Raw genomic sequence first — 24,526 nt, 5'->3', positions numbered from 1 at the left:
ATGCTGGAGGCCTGGAGACTGAAATGCTTACGCCCCTGGTCAACAGCCATATCTTCTATTAGAAGATGTGACAGTTACAGGGAGAGAAATGCAGTGGAAAGGACATGCTCCCTGAAAAAGGACACCCTGAGCTGCCAGCCTGCAAATAAATCTAGCAGAACAATTGGGGCAATGAATGGGGAGATCTCTGGATCCATTTGAGGTACAAGGCTGCTCCTAGCCTTGTTAGAAAGAGAATGTCCTGTACTATATGATGTCTGATTTTTCTTTTTTATATCTGTCATGACTTTTAACATACATGTGCCGGACTCGGCAAATCAAATTTTTCCTGAAATTTGGATAGAAGTCCGCTTCGGACATTTCGATTCGCTCAACGCTACTGTCCACATGGAGGTCCTGTCCATGAAAGGACTGCTGATGGAGGGTCCTGTGACCAGGCAAATCACGTCTTCAGCATTCACATACACTATACTTTCTGCTCTTGCACTGCTGGGAGTTTAGTACAGGTGTAGTATGTTAGAAATTGAAGAGACAGAGTGATATGTCTGGTCAAATGACCCTCCATCAGCGGCCATCTTATGTGCAGGACCTCTACGCGGACAGCACAGAAGATTTGCCTAACAAGAGAGCATGAATTCTGAAATATAGAAAATGGCACATAATACCAAGAAAGGCTATATTAGTAGGGCTATATAAGTAAGTACCATATAGTAGTCATATTACATACATATTGGTCCCAGGTCATCAGAAAGTGGTCAGTTTACGACCTTGAAAAAAAAATAAAGTTTTATAAAGCATACTATAAAAGGGAAGTGCTACCACTAAGGACACTATTATTATGTTTTCCAGCACTGTGTCATCCAGTATTAATGCTTTGGCAGCTGTTACAGTAGAAGACCTTGTGAAACCTTATTTCCCATCTCTCAGCGAGACCAAACTGTCATGGATTTCCAAAGGAACAAGTAAGATAACACCTGACATATCATTTACCATATATAATAAGCAAAATTAGAACTTGCCTATCAAGGCATAATCAAAAAGTCCACAGCAAATTCTGCAATTCAAAAAGGATTCTGCTCAAGACATGGGTTTTATTAGTAGACACCTTAAACAGGATCAGAATTCTAACTATATAGAGAGACCCTCATCCCAAGAGCTGTATGAAAATAGTCTCACAGGGTGGAATTTACCTTTCCAATTGATTTCTCCTCCTTGGATATAAGCAAATCTAGATGTGTCTGTCATCCACTTATCTTGATCCAACGTGCACATTCAGGTGAGGCCCTCAACCTATGTGTGGCCAGATTTAGCACCCTTCTGTAGGTATCCAAAGCTTGACCAATAAAGTACAATCTGCAGGCAATAAAGTGGCCATAGATGTGGAGTGTTGGCAACCATCAATAAGGGAGAACTGAATTATTAGTGAACTGAATTATGAATAACCACCCCCTTCGCCCTTACTGGTATATGTCATTTCACCCAGGTTTTTATCTTCTATGTATGTAAAATTAGTTTTTCCCAAGTTCCCACTTCTGAATGATATCTGTACTTCCCAGGTTTCTTGTATGGTGCTGTATGTATTGCAATGGCTGGTTTGGCATCCGTGTTAGGAGGCTTATTACAGGTAATGACTTATTTAACATTTATTATATGTAAATGTTATGTAGACATTTAAAACGTGTTTAATCTCCTGCTAGCAGAAATTTATATCTGTTTTGTTACATATATATTGGCTTGTAATCAGGGTTAGATTTGGCATTTTTGGGGTCCCAAGTAAAGGTATATCTGGGGGCCTCTGTTGAATGGCAAAGCTCCACGCTGTAGCAAAGCTAATCTCCACCCAATATAGTGACCCTATATGTGCCCCCTCCACACAGTATAATGCCTCCTTATGTGTCTCGAACACAGTATGATACTCCTTGTATGCCCCCAGACAGAATAATGCACCCTGATGTGCCCCTCACCTTCTATATTGTCCCTGTTGTGCCCTCTCCTGTGCCCCCCACACAGTGCATACTTACCTTGCCCACATTCCCATGACGAGCAAAGATACAAGCCTTTGCATTATCGGTGCGGATCCGTCTGTGCAGATACAAGACGGATCCGCACTGAACGCAGGTGTGAAAGTAGCCTTACCTGAGTTCAGGCTCGGACTGGTCCATCGTGGTGCAGGGAATTCCCTGGTCGTGCCCTGAGACAGGGTGTTCCTTTAATTCCCCCACTCCTGGTCCAAGTGGCACATGGCAGAGTGCACTGACTGCACTACATACAGATAAGCATTATACAACATTTAAACCAGTCTATGCATCCATATAAAAAAGGTTATTCAACCCTTTCCGTTTTTGCATTTTCGTTTGTCACTCCCTGCCTTCCCGGAGCTGTAATTTTTTTATTTTTCCATTTACATAGCCGTACGAAGGCCTGTTTTTTTCAGGACAATGCCACCATTTCATATAGCATACAATGTAGAGGTAAGCCCAAATGGATGAAATACTGAAAACTGACAGTATGATTACAGCGATACCACATTTGCATAGTTTTTATTGTGTTTTAATACTTGTAAAAAAATAAAAACTTTGAAAAAATATATACACCCATAATTTTTTTATATTTATGTTCTACGGACCTGTGTGAGGGCTCATTTCTGTGAGGCGATCTGTAGTTTTCAGTGATACCATTTTGGAGTGTGTATATGACTTTTTGATAACTTTTCATTACGTTTTTTTGGGGCGAGGTGAAGAGACGAACAAAGGGTGAATCGGCCATTTTGATTTTTTTTTTGTTACGGCATTCTCCATATGGGATAAATACGTTTATATTTTTATATTTCTGGTATTTTGGGATGCAGCAGTGCAAACAATCTTTAGGGCTCACTGAGATGTCCGTAAGGGCTCCATGCCTGTAATGCAGACCGCAATAAGCAATGAACGGGCACCTGCCATGTGAATCCCATATTACTGTGCGGGTCTGCAATCCGCAAAGTATGGCAAAAGATAGGACCACTTGGAACTGAACCAGAGTTCGGGAAATGTTTTTTTTACAGTAAAAATTAATCTATGAAGTTATTACCAGAAGTCACCTGAGACTTCGCGAAGTAATAACTTTGGCTCATCTGAGCCAATACGCTCGCTCCGTACAGTATTGAACCGAAGTTTTATGCGAATCGACTTTGGATGTTTCCTCCGAAGTCGATTCGCTCATCCCTAGCCCATATATTGTGGACCTGTCGTTTGCGATCCTCAATATGGGCATGGAGCACTTACGGTCGTCTGAATGAGCCCTTATGCTGTGGTAGCCTCAGATCCTTCAGAGGGATGGAGGGTACCACAAGGAACAAACAGCTAATCCAATCTCCACATATAGGAGCCGTTCGGGCCCCAGGAGAGCAGTACTCCTAGGGAAAGCCATCTCAGATGCTGTGGTCACAATTGACCGCAGCATCTGAGGTGTTAAATGTGTACGATCTACGTTATTGCAGACATTAGCTCTGTGTGTCTGCTGTGTGAAACAGCAGAAACCTGATGGCTACGTTGCCCACCCTGCTCATGACTGGGCGCCATATTTAATGACCCGACTACTGCCGTAGGTTGGGAAGGGGTTAACAAATAGTATGATGCATCAGGGGGTTTACATGATTTCTAGGCCAGCCAGTATCCTCTTTACCAAGGGACCTAGCCTTCAGGCTGCTGTCTGTTGCTGTGTGAGCATGTCATCCTGGGTCACATAGTTTGGATTCCTGTAGTCCAAGGTAGAAGCTAGTCAGCAGGATACTGACAGAAGAGTCTAAGGAGCAGCCAAGGCAGCACACTACTACTGAAAATAAGTGTTTTGGCGTAGTTTTATGAATTTGTGAAGGGGGGTCAGATAACATTTGCATGTATCTGTATAGTAGGCCCCCAGAATGAATGCTACTGGTAGGCCCCAGGTCACCCCAGGCCAACACTGTCTGCGCCGAACCACTGGTCACAGACAGAGTGGTGGAGCCAGAAGCTTACAGTTCCCCTCTTCACTATTTGCAAATCTGACCAGTGTCACTTTAAGTGCTCATAACTTTAAAACGCTTTGACTTACCCAGGCCATTCTGAGATAGTTTTTTTTCGTCACATATTGTACTTCATGACACTGCTAAAATTGGGTCAAAAAAGTTAATTTTTTTGCATAAAAAAATACCATATTTACCAAAAATTTTGAAAAATTAGCAAATTTCTAAGTTTCATTTTATCTACTTATGTAATACATAGTAATACCCCCAAAAATTGTGATGACTTTACATTCCCCATATGTCTACTTCATGTTTGTAGCATTTTGAGAATGATATTTTATTTTTTGGGGATGTTACAAGGCTTAGAAGTTTAGAAGCAAATTTTGAAATTTTTCAGAAATCTTCAAAATCCCATTCAATGACCCCATTCTAGAAACTACACCCCTCAAGGTTTTCAAAACTGTTTTTACAAACTTTGTTAACCCTTTAGGTCTTCCACAAGACTTCATGGCAAATTGGCATAAATTTTAAGAATTTTGATTTTTTGAAAATTTTTCCAATATAATAAATTTTTTCCTGGAAAAAAACAAGGGTTAACTGCCAAATAAAACTCTAAATGGGTTGCCCTGATTCTGTAGTTTGCAGAAACACCCCATATGTGGTCGTAAACTACTGTTTGGCCAAACGGGAGGACATAGAAGGAGGGGAACACCATATGGGTTTTGCAAGGCAGATTTTGCAGGACTGGTTTTGTTTATACCATGTCCCATTTGAAGCCCCCCCTTGCACCCCTAGAATAGAAATTTCAAAAAAGTGACTCCTTCTAAGAAAGTACACCCCTCAAGGTATTCAAAACTGGGTTTACAAACTTTGTTAACCCTTTAGGTGTTCCACAAGAGTTAATGGCAGATGGAGAAACAATTTAGAAATTTAAATTTTTGGGAAAATTTTCCGATTTAACCCTTACTTTATTACTGGAAAAAATGGGTTAACAGCCAAACAAAACTCAAAATGGGTTGCCCTGATTCTGTAGTGCCCCCCAACAGCCCCTGGTAGTGTTCCCAACAGACCCTAGTAGTGTTCCCCACTGTCCCCAGTAGTGTCCCCCACTGCCCCCATTATTGCGTACCACAGCCCCTAGTAGTGTCCCCCACTGCCCACAGTCTTCATGTAACGGGGCCTGGCATTTTCACTGTACTTGAAGCTGGGTCCTGTCAGAGCGCTCAGCTCACCTGCATGATAAGCACTCCAGCATCAGGCCCCGCAGCTGCCCAACTAGAATTAGTCACAAATGAAGCAGGTGGGTGGGGCCTAATGGCCAGTTCGGCTCCGCCCACGTGATTAATTTGTGTCTAGTTTTAGTAGGGCAGCGCCAGGGCCTGATGCTGGAGGCCTGGAGACTGAAATGCTTACGCCCCTGGTCAACAGCCATATCTTCTATTAGAAGATGTGACAGTTACAGGGAGAGAAATGCAGTGGAAAGGACATGCTCCCTGAAAAAGGACATACACCCTGAGCTGCCAGCCTGCAAATAAATCTAGCAGAACAATTGGGGCAATGAATGGGGAGATCTCTGGATCCATTTGAGGTACAAGGCTGCTCCTAGCCTTGTTAGAAAGAGAATGTCCTGTACTATATGATGTCTGATTTTTCTTTTTTATATCTGTCATGACTTTTAACATACATGTGCCGGACTCGGCAAATCAAATTTTTCCTGAAATTTGGATAGAAGTCCGCTTCGGACATTTCGATTCGCTCAACGCTACTGTCCACATGGAGGTCCTGTCCATGAAAGGACTGCTGATGGAGGGTCCTGTGACCAGGCAAATCACGTCTTCAGCATTCACATACACTATACTTTCTGCTCTTGCACTGCTGGGAGTTTAGTACAGGTGTAGTATGTTAGAAATTGAAGAGACAGAGTGATATGTCTGGTCAAATGGCCCTCCATCAGCGGCCATCTTATGTGCAGGACCTCTACGCGGACAGCACAGAAGATTTGCCTAACAAGAGAGCATGAATTCTGAAATATAGAAAATGGCACATAATACCAAGAAAGGCTATATTAGTAGGGCTATATAAGTAAGTACCATATAGTAGTCATATTACATACATATTGGTCCCAGGTCATCAGAAAGTGGTCAGTTTACGACCTTGAAAAAAAAATAAAGTTTTATAAAGCATACTATAAAAGGGAAGTGCTACCACTAAGGACACTATTATTATGTTTTCCAGCACTGTGTCATCCAGTATTAATGCTTTGGCAGCTGTTACAGTAGAAGACCTTGTGAAACCTTATTTCCCATCTCTCAGCGAGACCAAACTGTCATGGATTTCCAAAGGAACAAGTAAGATAACACCTGACATATCATTTACCATATATAATAAGCAAAATTAGAACTTGCCTATCAAGGCATAATCAAAAAGTCCACAGCAAATTCTGCAATTCAAAAAGGATTCTGCTCAAGACATGGGTTTTATTAGTAGACACCTTAAACAGGATCAGAATTCTAACTATATAGAGAGACCCTCATCCCAAGAGCTGTATGAAAATAGTCTCACAGGGTGGAATTTACCTTTCCAATTGGTTTCTCCTCCTTGGATATAAGCAAATCTAGATGTGTCTGTCATCCACTTATCTTGATCCAACGTGCACATTCAGGTGAGGCCCTCAACCTATGTGTGGCCAGATTTAGCACCCTTCTGTAGGTATCCAAAGCTTGACCAATAAAGTACAATCTGCAGGCAATAAAGTGGCCATAGATGTGGAGTGTTGGCAACCATCAATAAGGGAGAACTGAATTATTAGTGAACTGAATTATGAATAACCACCCCCTTCGCCCTTACTGGTATATGTCATTTCACCCAGGTTTTTATCTTCTATGTATGTAAAATTAGTTTTTCCCAAGTTCCCACTTCTGAATGATATCTGTACTTCCCAGGTTTCTTGTATGGTGCTGTATGTATTGCAATGGCTGGTTTGGCATCCGTGTTAGGAGGCTTATTACAGGTAATGACTTATTTAACATTTATTATATGTAAATGTTATGTAGACATTTAAAACGTGTTTAATCTCCTGCTAGCAGAAATTTATATCTGTTTTGTTACATATATATTGGCTTGTAATCAGGGTTAGATTTGGCATTTTTGGGGTCCCAAGTAAAGGTATATCTGGGGGCCTCTGTTGAATGGCAAAGCTCCACACTGTAGCAAAGCTAATCTCCACCCAATATAGTGACCCTATATGTGCCCCCTCCACACAGTAAAATGCCTCCTTATGTGTCTCGAACACAGTATGATACTCCTTGTATGCCCCCAGACAGAATAATGCACCCTGATGTGCCCCTCACCTTCTATATTGTCCCTGTTGTGCCCTCTCCTGTGCCCCCCACACAGTGCATACTTACCTTGCCCACATTCCCATGACGAGCAAAGATGCAAGCCTTTGCATTATCGGTGCGGATCCGTCTTTGCAGATACAAGACGGATCCGCACTGAACGCAGGTGTGAAAGTAGCCTTACCTGAGTTCAGGCTCGGACTGGTCCATCGTGGTGCAGGGAATTCCCTGGTCGTGCCCTGAGCCAGGGTGTTCCTTTAATTCCCCCACTCCTGGTCCAAGTGGCACATGGCAGAGTGCACTGACTGCACTACATACAGATAAGCATCATACAACATTTAAACCAGTCTATGCATCCATATAAAAAAGGTTATTCAACCCTTTCCGTTTTTGCATTTTCGTTTGTCACTCCCTGCCTTCCCGGAGCTGTAATTTTTTTATTTTTCCATTCACATAGCCGTACAAAGGCCTGTTTTTTTCAGGACAATGCCACCATTTCATATAGCATACAATGTAGCGGTAAGCCCAAATGGATGAAATACTGAAAACTGACAGAGTATGATTACAGCGATACCACATTTGCATAGTTTTTATTGTGTTTTAATTCTTGTAAAAAAAACTTTGATAAAATATATACACCCATAATTTTTTTATATTTATGTTCTACGGACCTGTGTGAGGGCTCATTTCTGTGAGGCGATCTGTAGTTTTCAGTGATACTATTTTGGAGTGTGTATATGACTTTTTGATAACTTTTCATTACGTTTTTTAGGGGCGAGGTGAAGAGACGAACAAAGGGTGAATCGGCCATTTTGATTTTTTTTTTTTACGGCATTCTCCATATGGGATAAATACGTTTATATTTTAATATTTCTGGTATTTTGGGATGCAGCAGTGCAAACAATCTTTAGGGCTCACTGAGATGTCCGTAAGGGCTCCATGCCTGTAATGCAGACCGCAATAAGCAATGAACGGGCACCTGCCATGTGAATCCCATATTACTGTGCGGGTCTGCAATCCGCAAAGTATGGCAAAAGATAGGACCACTTGGAACTGAACCAGAGTTCGGGAAATGTTTTTTTTACAGTAAAAATTAATCTATGAAGTTATTACCAGAAGTCACCTGAGACTTCGCGAAGTAATAACTTTGGCTCATCTGAGCCAATACGCTCGCTCCGTACAGTATTGAACCGAAGTTTTATGCGAATCGACTTTGGATGTTTCCTCCGAAGTCGATTCGCTCATCCCTAGCCCATATATTGTGGACCTGTCGTTTGCGATCCTCAATATGGGCATGGAGCACTTACGGTCGTCTGAATGAGCCCTTATGCTGTGGTAGCCTCAGATCCTTCAGAGGGATGGAGGGTACCACAAGGAACAAACAGCTAATCCAATCTCCACATATAGGTGCAGTACTCCTAGGGAAAGCCATCTCAGATGCAGTGGTCACAATTGACCGCAGCATCTGAGGTGTTAAATGTGTACGATCTACGTTATTGCAGACATTAGCTCTGTGTGTCTGCTGTGTGAAACAGCAGAAACCTGATGGCTACGTTGCCCACCCTGCTCATGACTGGGCGCCATATTTAATGACCCGACTACTGCCGTAGGTTGGGAAGGGGTTAACAAATAGTATGATGCATCAGGGGGTTTACATGATTTCTAGGCCAGCCAGTATCCTCTTTACCAAGGGACCTAGCCTTCAGGCTGCTGTCTGTTGCTGTGTGAGCATGTCATCCTGGGTCACATAGTTTGGATTCCTGTAGTCCAAGGTAGAAGCTAGTCAGCAGGATACTGACAGAAGAGTCTAAGGAGCAGCCAAGGCAGCACACTACTACTGAAAATAAGTGTTTTGGCGTAGTTTTATGAATTTGTGAAGGGGGGTCAGATAACATTTGCATGTATCTGTATAGTAGGCCCCCAGAATGAATGCTACTGGTAGGCCCCAGGTCACCCCAGGCCAACACTGTCTGCGCCGAACCACTGGTCACAGACAGAGTGGTGGAGCCAGAAGCTTACAGTTCCCCTCTTCACTATTAAACTGTATCTGGTTGTAATTAGAAAATGATCATTACATAAACCTTACCGAATACTTTTTTACATATAATGGTTACATCAATGATTTTTTTTCTATAGGCAGCACTCTCCATTTTTGGAATGGTTGGTGGTCCACTGCTGGGGCTTTTTACTTTAGGAATCCTCTTTCCATTTGCAAACTCATTGGTAAGTGCCTGAATTTAATTTAATGTTAATCTAAATGGAGGTATTAAACTTACATGATGTCAAAGTTGTCACGCACTCAAACAGCCATCTTTTTCCTGGGCAAGGCTAATTTGAGTATGAAACCTGTTCATATTTTGTATCGTCCTCATGTAATGTGCTGTGTGTACTGCTACCATTTTCTTATTATATTCCCTCCAATATACATTTTGTAATGTATGCACATCTTGATGGGCTGTGACAAAACACCCATTAAATCCAATCTTGTTTTGTATTGCAGGGTGCCGTGGTTGGCCTCCTAGCAGGGTTTGCAGTTTCATTGTGGGTTGGGATTGGATCTCTGATTTATCCCACTCTTCCTATAAGAAGTTTACCTAAATACCTGTCTGTAGAGGGCTGTAATTTTAGTACCGCAGATACCAACTGGACCTTAACAACAGCACCTCCTACAGTAACAGACTTAATGATAGAAGCACAAGTGGCTGACCGGTATGTGATGCTTCTCATATTGTATGACATGAATGTTATTAAAACTGGCGGACATTTGTAAAAATGAAATTTAATGTTACTTATAAAAATGGACAGAATCAAGGCAAATCACAGATTTATACTAGAAATTGAGCCTAAGGTTGAGACAATTGGAAGGGCTCTCGTAAACTGGCTACAGAATTAGTTCTCTTGATTATATAATAGTAACAACAATTATAACCACTCTATAAAATAGGAAAATCTTTAAAGGGGTTATCCCATAATTAATGTAAAAAATGAAAATAAGACATCGTATAGTACATGACAATCTCTTTCTAACGAAGCTAGAACCAGCCCTGTACCTCACATGGATCCAGAGATCTCCACATTCACCATTCCAATTGCTCCGTTAGATTATCTTCAATCTGGCGGCTCAGGGGGTCGTGTCCTTTCTGCAGCAGCTCTCTCTCTCTCTCTCTCTTTGTGTAACTTTCTGCAGTAGCTCTCTCTCTGTTTAACCCCTATTTCACCTTAAAGAGGACCTTTCACCTGGAAAAACATTGCGAACTAAGTATCCTGACATATACAGCGGCGCCCAGGGATCTCACTGCACTTACTATTATCCCTGGGCGCCGCTCCATTCTCCCGTTATGCCCTCCAGTATCTTCGCTCAGTAAGTTATAGTAGGCGGAGACTGCCCTTGTTCTGTGGGCGTCTCCTCCTCCTAGGCTGTAGCGCTGGCCAATCGCAGCGCAGAGCTCACAGCCTGGGAGAAAAAAACCTCCCAGGCTGTGAGCTGTGCACTGCGATTGGCCAGCGCTACAGCCTAGGAGGAGGAGACGCCCACAGAACAAGGGCAGTCTCCGCCTACTATAACTTACTGAGCGAAGATACCGGAGGGCATAACGGGAGAACGGAGCGGCGCCCAGGGATAATAGTAAGTGCAGTGAGATTCCTGGGCGCCGCTGTATATGTCAGGATACTTAGTTCACAATGTTTTTCCAGGTGAAAGGTCCTCTTTAAGGACTTGGCCATTTTTTGCAAATCTGACCAGTGTCACTTTAAGTGCTCATAACTTTAAAACGCTTTGACTTACCCAGGCCATTCTGAGATAGTTTTTTTTCGTCACATATTGTACTTCATGACACTGCTAAAATTGGGTCAAAAAAGTTAATTTTTTTGCATAAAAAAATACCATATTTACCAAAAATTTTGAAAAATTAGCAAATTTCTAAGTTTCATTTTATCTACTTATGTAATACATAGTAATACCCCCAAAAATTGTGATGACTTTACATTCCCCATATGTCTACTTCATGTTTGTAGCATTTTGAGAATGATATTTTATTTTTTGGGGATGTTACAAGGCTTAGAAGTTTAGAAGCAAATTTTGAAATTTTTCAGAAATCTTCAAAATCCCATTCAATGACCCCATTCTAGAAACTACACCCCTCAAGGTTTTCAAAACTGTTTTTACAAACTTTGTTAACCCTTTAGGTCTTCCACAAGACTTCATGGCAAATTGGCATAAATTTTAAGAATTTTGATTTTTTGAAAATTTTTCCAATATAATAAATTTTTTCCTGGAAAAAAACAAGGGTTAACTGCCAAATAAAACTCTAAATGGGTTGCCCTGATTCTGTAGTTTGCAGAAACACCCCATATGTGGTCATAAACTACTGTGTGGCCAAACGGGAGGACATAGAAGGAGGGGAACACCATATGGGTTTTGCAAGGCAGATTTTGCAGGACTGGTTTTGTTTATACCATGTCCCATTTGAAGCCCCCCCTTGCACCCCTAGAATAGAAATTTCAAAAAAGTGACTCCTTCTAAGAAAGTACACCCCTCAAGGTATTCAAAACTGGGTTTACAAACTTTGTTAACCCTTTAGGTGTTCCACAAGAGTTAATGGCAGATGGAGAAACAATTTAGAAATTTAAATTTTTGGGAAAATTTTCCGATTTAACCCTTACTTTATTACTGGAAAAAATGGGTTAACAGCCAAACAAAACTCAAAATGGGTTGCCCTGATTCTGTAGTTTGCAGAAACACCCCATATGTGGTCGTAAACTACTATTTGGCTAAACGGCAGGACATAGAAGAAGGGGGACGCCCTATGGTTTTTGGAAGGCAGATTTTGCTGGACTGGTTGATTTACACCATGTACCCTTTCAAGCCCCCTGATGCACCCCTAGAGTAGAAACTCCATAAAAGTGACCCCATCTAGGAAACTAAACTAAAGGATAAGGTGGGTGTTGCTCTATATTACACTTTTTTGAGGCAAGGTAAAAAAAAATGAAATTCTAAAATTGTTTCTACATTCGCAATTTAGTTTTGTGGAACACCTAAAGGGCTAACATAGTTTGTAAAGTAACTTTTGAATACCTTGAGGGGTGTAGTTTCTTAGATGGGGTCACCTTTTTGGAGTTTCTAGTCTAGGCTACATCAGGGGGGCTTCTAATGGGACATGGTGTCAAAAAAGAAACAGTCCTTGGCTGGCTAAGTTCCCTATGCCTCAGTAATCAATTTCCTTTACTAGCCTCTTGATTATGTCATTGGTGTAGCCTGAGTTGGCTTAACTTAGGTAGGAAACTATAGGTCCTTAGTTGTTTTTCAACATTACCATCTCTCTCATTTTCTTTTCTTTTCCTCTTTCCTCCCCTCATGACTTACCTATTGGTAAACTACTGAACTAATGTTATGGTTCCTTTCTTATTGTTACCCTAAGTTCTATGTTGGCAGCACCCGAGCGGGTGCAATAGGACTTTCTATATTAATAAAAATTTTGTCAATCTAACAAAGGGGTGGCTGTGTCCACCAATTATCAAGCTTATATATTTTAAGAACTTGTAAGTGGCTGCGTCCACAATATATTTGCTGTCATTTATTATTCATTTTTGACAATAAAAATTCTTTGAGAAAAAAAAAAAAAAAGAAACAGTCCATCAAAATCTGCCTTCCAGAAACCATATGGAGTTCCCTTCGTTCTATGCCCTGCCGTGCGGCTATATAGTCATTTACGACCACATATGGGGTGTTTCTGCAAACTACAGAATCAGGGCAATAAATATTTAGTTTTGTTCGGCTGTTAACCCTTGCTTTATTACTGGAAAAAAGGATTCAAATGGAAATTTTGCCCAAAAATTGGTGTTTTGGCACAGTTTTTATTATATATTTTTAACGCTGTTCATCCGAGGGGTTTGGTCAAATGTTATTTTTATAGCGACGACTTTTACGCACGCGACGATGCCCAATATGTATGGCTCTCAGACTTTGGAGACACTAAGCAGGCATCCTAAAACTGCGGCCCTCCAGATGTTGTAAAACTACAATTCCCACCATGCCCTGCTGATGGCTGTAGGTTGTCTGGGCATGCTGGGAGTTATAGTTTTACAACATCTGGAGGGCTGCAGTTTAAGGATGCCTGCACTAAAACTAATATTTTTTGGGGTAAAAAAATTTTTTTCTGTGTCTCCAAAGTCTGAGAGCCATAGTTTTTTATGTTCTCTAGTGGACTGTTGGGGATTATAAAAATTTTGTACTCCATGGAAGTGTGATACTCCCTGAAGCAATCGATAACGCAGAGGCCCGGCTGATCGGGGCAAGTGTCACATTGAGTGGTGGTGTCCTTCCGTATCCCCCTCTTGTGACACACTCTGCATCTTTTTTGGGTTCGTCCCTTCTTTCCAGTATGGGGGACCACACCTGGAAAATGTTGGCCAGGTACGATCCGGGAGCCTCCAATTCCCGAGGTACTCCGGCCTGCTCTTTCCCGGTCCGAAAAGATCAGGTCCTTGAGGACTGCCTCATAGAATTGGAGGAAAGTCCCTGTGCTGCCAGCGCTTCGGGATAGTACAAAAGAGTTGTACATGGCAACCTGTACCAAGTAGACCGCAACTTTTTTGTACCATACCCGGGTTTTGCGCATGGCATTATATGGCGTGAGGACTTGATCAGAGAGATCAACTCCTCCCATATACCGATTGTAGTCGACGATACAATCGGGCTTGAGGACCGTTGCCGCGGTACCTCGCACAGGGACAGGGGTGGTGCTGTTGCCGTGGATTGTGGACAGCATAAGGACATCCCTCTTGTCCTTATACCTGACCAGCAACAGGTTTCCACTGGTAAGGGCACGGGTCTCACCCCTGGGGATAGGTACCTGGAGGGGGTTGGCAGGGAGGCCGCGTTGATTTTTCCGCACGGTCCCACAAGCGAACGTGGATCTGGCGGCAAGGGACCTGAACAAAGGAATGCTGGTATAAAAGTTATCCACGTACAAGTGGTAACCCTTATCCAGCAATGGGTACATAAGGTCCCACACGAGTTTCCCGCTAACACCCAGAGTGGGGGGACATTCTGGGGGTTGAATACGGGAATCTCGTCCCTCGTACACACGAAATTTGTAAGTGTACCCTGAGGTACTCTCACAAATTTTGTATAGCTTCACGCCATACCTCGCCCGCTTTGTGGGAATGTATTGGCGGAAACTGAGTCTCCCCTTGAACGCAACGAGAGACTCATCAACCGCGACCTCCCTTCCAGGTACGTAGGCCTGCTGAAATGTGGCCCCAAAGTGATCGATGACCGGCCGCATCTTATACAGCCGATCATAGGCAGGATCACCTCGGGGGGGACATGCTGCATTATCGGAATAATGCAGACATTTCCGGATGGCCTCAAACCGGGGACGTGTCATGACCATACTGTACAGTGGGGTCTGGTATAGGACGTCCCCACTCCAGTATTGCCTGACACTGGGTTTTTGAACTAGACCCATATGCAGCACGAGGCCCCAAAATGTCCTCATCTCGGCTGCACTGACCGGCGTCCAGCCACCGGGTCTAGCCAAAAATGAGCCCGGGTTTTGAGCGACGAACTGTTGGGCGTACAGATTCGTCTGCTCCCACAACAGATTCACCAGTGGGTTACTGAAAAAAAAACTAAAAAAGTCAATTTCAGTAAACCCCACTGTGGGAATCTGGATTCCAGGATTGCCAGCAAAATCCGAAATCTCGGGCTCAAAGTCCACTGGGGGACACCAGCTAAGTTCATCGGCAGGGGGCTCCGGTGGGCTTATTTGGTGGGCCGGGAAACCAGTACGAACCCCAGGGCGGCTAGTACTAGGGTGGGCCACAGGATCCCTAGCATGTGGGGCCCCTCTCCGCCGCCTTGGGGGTTCATCGTCATCAGATGAAGATGAGGAGGATGCGGATGATAAAAGGAACGTGGGGTCATCCTCATCCTCACTGGGGCTCTCGGAGTCGAAGGCAATCTGGGCATATGCCTCCTCGGCCGAGAACATCCGGCGGGCCATGGGTGTGTGTGTGTGTGCGTGTGTGTAAACCTTTATTGTATGTGCGTGTGTGTGGGGGCACAGGTGTTCACGTACTAAAAAGTCCAGGCAAAAAAATGGGCAAGTGTTAGAGAAAAAAAAAAAAAAAGTTCAAACTTGCTGATCAGCGGTACAACGCTGATCAGCGGTGGGGCGGTGGGGCGGTGCGCTAACAGTGGCTGGACGCTAAGAGTGCCGGACAGTCAGCGCATGCAAAAAAAAAAAAAAAGTGGTGGTAAGGGGGCTGGTGGTGGGGGGCAAGTGGCAGGGGGGGGTCTGGGGTCTGAAAGATGGAACAAAGAAAGTTTAGAATAAAAGTTCATTTTTTTTTTTTTACTTTTCCCTTCTATCCCTGCCTAACGGTGCCTCTCCCTCACTGACCCTAACCTACCTGGAGGGCGATGGGTGCAGGAGGGTGATGGATAACGATTAGGGGGACGCAGGAGCTGGTGCTGGACGGTGCTGCCGGGTGCTCGTGCAGAACAGGAAGAGGAGGGGAGAAAGGAGCGCAGGAAGTTTGAATCTCGCTACTCTCTCCCCTGCACCAATCAGCACCCTGGACAGCAGCGTTCAGCACCAGGGCTAGCACCGCCTCTCCAAATGCACGAACTGTGATTGGTGGTGTGTAATCACGCCACTGATCGCAGTCTTTTTCCGGTTCATCGGGTCACCGGAGACCCGAATTGACCGGAAACGCAGAAAACCGCAGGTCTGAATTAACCTGCGGTTTTCTGCGATCGCCGATACGGGGGTCAAATGACCCCCCCCCTGCATTGTTGCAGGATGCCGGCTGAATGATTTCAGCTGGCATCCCGTTCCGATTAACCCCCGCGGCGCCGGAATCGCGATTTAAAGCCATGACGTACCGGTACGTCATGGGTCCTTAAGGAATCGGGAAACATGCAGTACCGGTACATCATGCGTCCCTAAGGGGTTAAACTGAGCACATTTGATCAGCTCAGTGAGACAGACAGAAAATAAGGAAAAGAACAAACATTAGGTGGCACTATACAGATTATATAAATATTTATTGAATATGTCACTAGCTATACAAATTTTTAATTAAATGCAGTTACAAATGTATTCAGGTCCAAGTGCTGGTTTGAAAAATGTAGAATATATTTCACAACCTCTTTAAAGGATTTTTTGGGGGTAAACTAAAATAAATAAAAAAAGAAGGGGACCAAAAGGGTTGGATGGAAAAAATAAGCACTACTCAGCACTCACCCTCCCTGATACCCCACCACTACTGTTACGACACTGGTATGGTTTCCTGCTACTCTTCATTTCCTTGTCCTGGCTCCACATGTCCAAAGGTCCACTCACTTGCTGAAGCGGATCACCACAACAACCATTGTTTTTTTTTATGGGTTATATTATTTTTAAACTTCTGTTTTTTTTTTTTAGTTCTTTTTGGAAAGCTCCTTTAAAAAGTTACAGATTTTTCTTTGTGATATTCTTTGCCATCATGACTTTTTCTGACATCCATGCACAAGCAAATATAATGTTCATGGATGTTGAAACTCAAAAAACTAAAAAAGTTTATTGATATCCAGTATTAAAAATTCAAAGGGGTGTATAGCCTCTGATATAATATTAAAAATACAGGACAGGTATCACTTAGAGCCCCTAGGGTGATCTGTGGCATCTAGTGCGTAATGCCAAAATGACACACCTCTCCCCTGTAATTCACCAAGGTTGAATGTATTGTATTGGTGTTTTAGTTGTCACATATATAATTATTATCACAATAAACGTGCCTGCTCAACATGTGGATAGATATATTTTATCTCAATCTCAATGTCACAAGGGTATTATCCACATGATATAGGGATCATTTAGGCCGTATAACGTGCAATAATTATTAAACTCTAGGGATAAAGACCTCCAGCCTCTCCATATAAGCAAGAAACCCAGTGCTGGGCACGGTAACCGCACTGCTCTCGCCACCGGGATATGAGCGTCACACAGGAGATGGCCGTGCACTATGCCATCCACCGGGGACGAAACAATGGTGCTGTACTCACTAAGAAGACAGGTTGGCATTCGCAGGAGGTGCTCAAACCCACATGCAGTTGTGCATATATATAAGGGAGCAAATCCTGCACTTGTGGCGCGTTGCTAATGGCAATCCCCAGCAAAATGCATACGGTGGAGGATGCCCGCGGCGAACCACAAGTACCACAATAGACATCCTACACAAGGTAACAAGTGCGGATGTGATAATTAATATAACAATATAACAAAATAACAAAGATAGGTGCACTCTGCAGTCTCACTAAACCCTCAAACTGATTTTAAAATCGAGAGATTAGTCAACATGTCCTACGGTGTAGGACATGTCTAAGCCCGGGCACCATGCCAAGGTTTATCAAGTAGCCCGGGTGGTGTACTCCCGCTAGCAGATGTACCAGCTGATGTGGCTCATATACAGCCAACTATCAGTCACAGCTAGCGAGGAGTACTAGTACTGGACGGCTCGACGTGTTTCTGTGTGCCTGGTACTTCTTCAGGAGCAAAGAGCACCAGTAGTAACAAAAGAGCCCTGCCTAAGCCGCTGATGGCGGCCATAATCAATCTGGACGCATACCTTTTTTCACCATATTATTTGTTTATAGTACTTAATCTATGCACAAGACAGAAATATGAGGCAAGTATTTATGGATATTTTGAGTTCCTACCATATAAACTGCTCTCTTTAGTAAGTCAGAAGTAGAAGGATTTAACAGTAGGATTTTACTCTCAGACAATTGAGCCGTTTGTGTATCAGTGGAGATTTGTTTAAAACAGGTTCCTCTTAGTTTGTTGGATGTTGAAGGGGGTGCATCTGTGGTAGTGAATGCATGGAGGTTGGTTGTGTGTGGAATGGTAGGTTGTTTATTCAGGAGTAACTAGAGCACTGAATTGTTATTCTTTATATGGTACTGTACCTAATCTTTGGTCTGGAACTATAGATCATAACCATCTACTACTGTTTATTCTTGTTCTTTTCTTTTTTCGTGTGAAAAACTGATTTATTTTACTTATAGACAACTATTATATCTGATTAAAAAGTATACAAAGTATATATGGAGGGCACACAAAATATCTGGTGCTATGTGGACTTGATCAAATAGAATGTTTATTAATTATACAGCCCTACAGTATATAAAACAAAAAGATAAATAAAAAAATAAAAAATCTATTGCACATTTCATAAAATAGATGTATAAAATGTACAATAGATTTTATTTTATTTTATTTATGATTTATATTTTTTTTTATATACTGTAGGGCTGTATAATCAATAAACATTCTATCTGATCAAGTCCACATTGCACCAGATATTTTGTGTGCCCTCCATATATACCTTTTAATCAAATTTTCCTGGCAACTTGGGGTGAGTTGCGGAGTGAGCACCATATCTATATCCACTCACTAGGTGTAGCCACTGTTACTTTTACTTTAACTATTATATCTGTGTAATTATGAATGACCTATTTTTCATTCCTTTATTTCCCAGACCTGCACTGGCTGATGACTGGTACTCATTGTCCTATCTATACTTCAGTACCATCGGTACAATCATTGCTGTTATTGTTGGAATAATAGTAAGCCTGTTATCTGGTAAGACAAAAGACAAACTGATGTCTCATCTTAGCACATCAAGACACTGGGATTTTTGCCTATTCCTCAAGGCGAAATTGCTTTAACAATCTGCATTTTTTTGCACAGACCCATTCATTTCTGTTAAAATTATAGAACACGTGCTATTTTTGTCCATTTTGTGGATAACAATAAACATTTTTTTAATGGGGCCCACAAAAAGTGTGGGATGCACACAGACCACATCTTTATTTTGCGTATCTGTGATTAGGGGAGCGCAAAATGGATTACGTTGTGTGAATGCACCATTAGATGGGTTGTGTTGCTGTCACAGGTTTTGAATTGGATTAAGTTCGAGGCTTTGACTAGGCTATTCTAAAGGCCCTATTGCACGAGTAGATAATCTGTTTAAAAAATTGTAAAATCGAGCGAAAGTGATCAGTTATCTAGTAGTGTAAAAACAATAAACGATTAAATGACAGGCGATAATCGTTAGTTTGTTGTTCTTGAGGTCGCTAATGTAGACACCTTAATCATCATTCATCGTCCAGAATTCTAAACAGTTTACAGCACAGATGATTCCACAGTGGGTGTGGAATCGTTATGTCACTCATGTCATGTTAATTACTTCAGCCAGAAATACGTGGGCAAACCACAAAAGGGTGTGGATTTGAAATTTGTTCACTCCTTCAAGTGTTCTCCTGTTGGTCAAATTGAAGTGGGAGATATACACACCTTTTTAACACACCCTTTTCACGCTTCAGGGGTAACACAGTCAGTTTTTTTTCCCAACCACCACCCACAACTGTCACTTATCTTTTGGTTTAATTACAACAATGGCCCAGAAAGAAAGCAAAACCGTGAGTAAGCAATGTGGTAACCACAGATAAATTATACCACTTTGTTCCCTAAAACTGCAGTATATTATTAACATTTTATGGATGCCCTATACTGATCCCACAATCAGACATATGCCTTAAAGGGACTCTGTCACCACTTTCTAACCCCCCCTTTTAAAAGTATTGTTATCTCCATGGCGCCCCTGTGATTACAAAGGTGTTGTTAGAAGATAAATTCGCCGTCTCCTTTTGATAAAAAGAGCTTTTATCTAACCTGTCAATCTTCTTGATAAGGTGCCCAGGGCGTTTCTGTTGGTCTCAAGCTGCCGCCCGCCGCCGCCGCTGTTGGTGCCCAGCTCCTCCCCTGATGCTTTCAGCGCCGCCTGAATATAATGAAATACGCCTCCGGCTCTCGCTCAGTGCCCCCTCCTTTTAAAAGATCCCGCGCGTGCGCACAGGCCTGTGCCTGATGCGCCCGTGCGGACATTTACAATCAGCCTCATTGAGCGAAGTGCGCATGCGCGCACTTCGCTCAACCTCCTCATCAGACGATCACTGCGCATGCGCGCACTTCGCTCAACCTCCTCATCAGACGATCACTGCAGCCGGCCGGCTGCAGTGCTCGTCTGATGAGGAGGTTGAGCGAAGTGCGCGCATGCGCACTTCGCTCAATGAGGCTGATTGTAAATGTCCGCACGGGCGCATCAGGCACAGGCCTGTGCGCACGCGCGGGATCTTTTAAAAGGAGGGGGCACTGAGCGAGAGCCGGAGGCGTATTTCATTATATTCAGGCGGCGCTGAAAGCATCAGGGGAGGAGCTGGGCACCAACAGCGGCGGCGGCGGGCGGCAGCTTGAGACCAACAGAAACGCCCTGGGCACCTTATCAAGAAGATTGACAGGTTAGATAAAAGCTCTTTTTATCAAAAGGAGACGGCGAATTTATCTTCTAACAACACCTTTGTAATCACAGGGGCGCCATGGAGATAACAATACTTTTAAAAGGGGGGGTTAGAAAGTGGTGACAGAGTCCCTTTAAGGATCAATTGCGATGACCCAGCTGTTCATTATACTGCTCTTCCTCATAATCAAACAATTTAATATTTTTTAATATTTTTTTATTTTTTTAATATTTTTCAACTTTCTCCATAAAAGGCATTGTATTACTTATGTACAGATTCATATTTGACCCATTACCGGGAGGGCCCCCGAGAAGTAACTTGTTAGTTATTATCATTTATGAAGTTTTTGATGTTTTATTATAGGTTGTAATTATTGTTGAGCGAACACCTGGATGTTCGGGTTCGAGAAGTTCGGCCGAACTTCCCGGAAATGTTCGGGTTCGGGATCCGAACCCGACCCGAACTTTGTCTCGAACCCGAACCCCATTGAAGTCAATGGGGGCCCGAACTTTTCGGCACTAAAAAGGCTGTAAAACAGCTCAGGAAAGGGCTAGAGGGCTGCAAAAGGCAGCAAAATGTAGTTAAATCCCCTACAAACAAATGTGGATAGGGAAATGAATTAAAATAAAAATAAAATAAATAAAAATTAACCAATATCAATTGGAGAGAGGTCCCATAGCAGAGAATCTGGCTTCATGTCAGCAGAGAATCAGTCTTCATGTCATAGCAGAGAATCAGGCTTCACGTCACCCACCACTGGAACAGTCCATTGTCAGATATTTAGGCCCAGGCACCCAGGCAGAGGAGAGAGGTCCCATAGCAGAGAATCTGGCTTCATGTCAGCAGAGAATCAGTCTTCATGTCATAGCAGAGAATCAGGCTTCACGTCACCCACCACTGGAACAGTCCATTGTCAGATATTTAGGCCCAGGCACCCAGGCAGAGGAGAGAGGTCCCATAGCAGAGAATCTGGCTTCATGTCAGCAGAGAATCAGTCTTCATGTCATAGCAGAGAATCAGGCTTCACGTCACCCACCACTGGAACAGTCCATTGTCAGATATTTAGGCCCAGGCACCCAGGCAGAGGAGAGAGGTCCCATAGCAGAGAATCTGGCTTCATGTCAGCAGAGAATCAGTCTTCATGTCATAGCAGAGAATCAGGCTTCACGTCACCCACCACTAGAACAGTCCATTGTCAGATATTTAGGCCCAGGCACCCAGGCAGAGGAGAGAGGTCCCATAGCAGAGAATTTGGCTTCATGTCAGCAGAGAATCAGTCTTCATGTCATAGCAGAGAATCAGGCTTCACGTCACCCACCACTTGAACAGTCCATTGTCAGATATTTAGGCCCAGGCACCCAGGCAGAGGAGAGAGGTCCCATAGCAGAGAATCTGGCTTCATGTCAGCAGAGAATCAGTATTCATGTCATAGCAGAGAATCAGGCTTCACGTCACCCACCACTGGAACAGTCCATTGTCAGATATTTAGGCCCAGGCACCCAGGCAGAGGAGAGAGGTCCCATAGCAGAGAATCTGGCTTCATGTTAGCACAGAATCAGTCTTCATGTCATAGCAGAGAATCAGGCTTCACGTCACCCAACATTGGAACAGTCTATTGTCATATAATTTAGGCCCCGGCACCCAGACAGAGGAGAGAGGTCCCATAACATAGAATCTGGCTTCATGTCAGCGACTCAGCAGAGAATCAGTCTTCATGTCATAGCAGAGAATCAGGCTTCATGTCACCCACCACTGGAACAGGCCACTGTCAGATATTTTTAGGCCCCGGCATCCAGACAGAGGAGAGGTTCATTCAACTTTGGGTTGCCCCGCAATATAATGGTAAAATGAAAATAAAAATAGGATTGAATGAGGAAGTGCCCTGGAGTACAATAATATATGGTTAAGGGGAGGTAGTTAATGTCTAATCTGCACAAGGGATGGACAGGTCCTGTGGGATCCATGCCTGGTTCATTTTTATGAACGTCAGCTTGTCCACATTGGCTGTAGACAGGCGGCTGCGTTTGTCTGTAATGACGCCCCCTGCCGTGCTGAATACACGTTCAGACAAAACGCTGGCCGCCGGGCAGGCCAGCACCTCCAAGGCATAAAAGGCTAGCTCTGGCCACGTGGACAATTTGGAGACCCAGAAGTTGAATGGGGCCGAACCATCAGTCAGTACGTGGAGGGGTGTGCACACGTACTGTTCCACCATGTTAGTGAAATGTTGCCTCCTGCTAACACGTTCCGTATCAGGTGGTGGTGCAGTTAGCTGTGGCGTGGTGACAAAACTTTTCCACATCTCTGCCATGCTAACCCTGCCCTCAGAGGAGCTGGCCGTGACACAGCTGCGTTGGCGACCTCTTGCTCCTCCTCTGCCTTCGCCTTGGGCTTCCACTTGTTCCCCTGTGACATTTGGAAATGCTCTCAGTAGCGCGTCTACCAACGTGCGCTTGTACTCGCGCATCTTCCTATCACGCTCCAGTGTAGGAAGTAAGGTGGGCACATTGTCTTTGTACCGGGGATCCAGCAGAGTGGCAACCCAGTAGTCCGCACACGTTAAAATGTGGGCAACTCTGCTGTCATTGCGCAGGCACTGCAGCATGTAGTCGCTCATGTGTGCCAGGCTGCCCAGAGGTAAGGACAAGCTGTCCTCTGTGGGAGGCGTATCGTCATCGTCCTGCGTTTCCCCCTAGCCACGCACCAGTGATGGGCCCGAGCTGCGTTGGGTGCCAGCCCGCTGTGAACATGCTTCATCCTTATCCTCCTCCACCTCCTCCTCATCCTCGTCCTCCTCGTCCTCTAGTAGTGGGCCCTGTCTGGCCACATTTGTACCTGGCCTCTGCTGTTGCAAAAAACCTTCCTCTGAGTCACTTCGAAGAGACTGGCCTGAAAGTGCTAAAAATGACCCCTCTTCCTCCTCCTCCTCCTGGGCCACCTCCTCTTCCATCATCACCCTAAGTGTTTTCTCAAGGAGACATAGAAGTGGTATTGTAACGCTGATAACGGCGTCATCGCCACTGGTCATGTTGGTGGAGTACTCAAAACAGCGCAACAGGGCACACAGGTCTCGCATGGAGGCCCAGTCATTGGTGGTGAAGTGGTGCTGTTCCGCAGTGCGACTGACCCGTGCGTGCTGCAGCTGAAACTCCACTATGGCCTGCTGCTGCTCGCACAGTCTGTCCAGCATGTGCAAGGTGGAGTTCCACCTGGTGGGCACGTCGCATATGAGGCGGTGAGCGGGAAGGCCGAAGTTACGCTGTAGCGCAGACAGGCGAGCAGCGGCAGGATGTGAACGCGGGAAGCGCGAACAGACGGCCCACACTTTATGCAGCAGCTCTGACATGTCGGGGTAGTTGTGAATGAACTTCTGCACCACCAAATTCAGCACATGCGCCAGGCAAGGGATGTGCGTCAAACCGGCTAGTCCCAGAGCTGCAACGAGATTTCGCCCATTATCGCACACCACCAGGCCGGGCTTGAGGCTCACCGGCAGCAACCACTCGTCGGTCTGTTGTTCTATACCCCCCCCACAACTCCTGTGCGGTGTGGGGCCTGTCCCCCAAACATATGAGTTTCAAAATGGCCTGCTGACGTTTACTCCGGGCTGTGCTGAAGTTGGTGGTGAAGGTGTGTGGCTGACTGGATGAGCAGGTGGAAGAAGAGGAGGAGGAAGCTGAGTAGGAGGAGGAGGAGACAGGAGGCAAAGAATGTTGCCCTGCGATCCTTGGCGGCGGAAGGACGTGCACCAAACAGCTCTCCGCCTGGGGCCCAGCCGCCACTACATTTACCCAGTGTGCAGTTAGGGAGATATAGCATCCCTGGCCGTGCTTACTGGTCCACGTATCTGTGGTTAGG

General features: G+C 44.2%; 1 protein-coding gene across 1 annotated transcript in view; it reads left to right on the top strand.

The window, feature by feature from the left end:
- Positions 1-24,526, top strand: part of LOC120981956 (sodium-coupled monocarboxylate transporter 1-like) — a 70,044-nt gene that overhangs the window by 37,931 nt on the left and 7,587 nt on the right. Inside the window, exons 10-14 of the mRNA XM_040411812.1 lie at positions 850-962; positions 1,557-1,624; positions 9,457-9,543; positions 9,821-10,029; positions 18,847-18,950. Of these exons, the coding sequence (XP_040267746.1) occupies positions 850-962; positions 1,557-1,624; positions 9,457-9,543; positions 9,821-10,029; positions 18,847-18,950 (581 nt within the window). The remainder of the gene's footprint in view (positions 1-849; positions 963-1,556; positions 1,625-9,456; positions 9,544-9,820; positions 10,030-18,846; positions 18,951-24,526) is intronic.

The sequence above is a fragment of the Bufo bufo genome, chromosome 1 (assembly GCF_905171765.1).
Source record: "Bufo bufo chromosome 1, aBufBuf1.1, whole genome shotgun sequence".
Taxonomy (NCBI): Eukaryota; Metazoa; Chordata; class Amphibia; order Anura; family Bufonidae; genus Bufo; species Bufo bufo.
The sequence above is the reverse complement of the archived record's forward strand: the minus strand, read 5'-3'. Positions and strand labels throughout refer to the sequence as shown.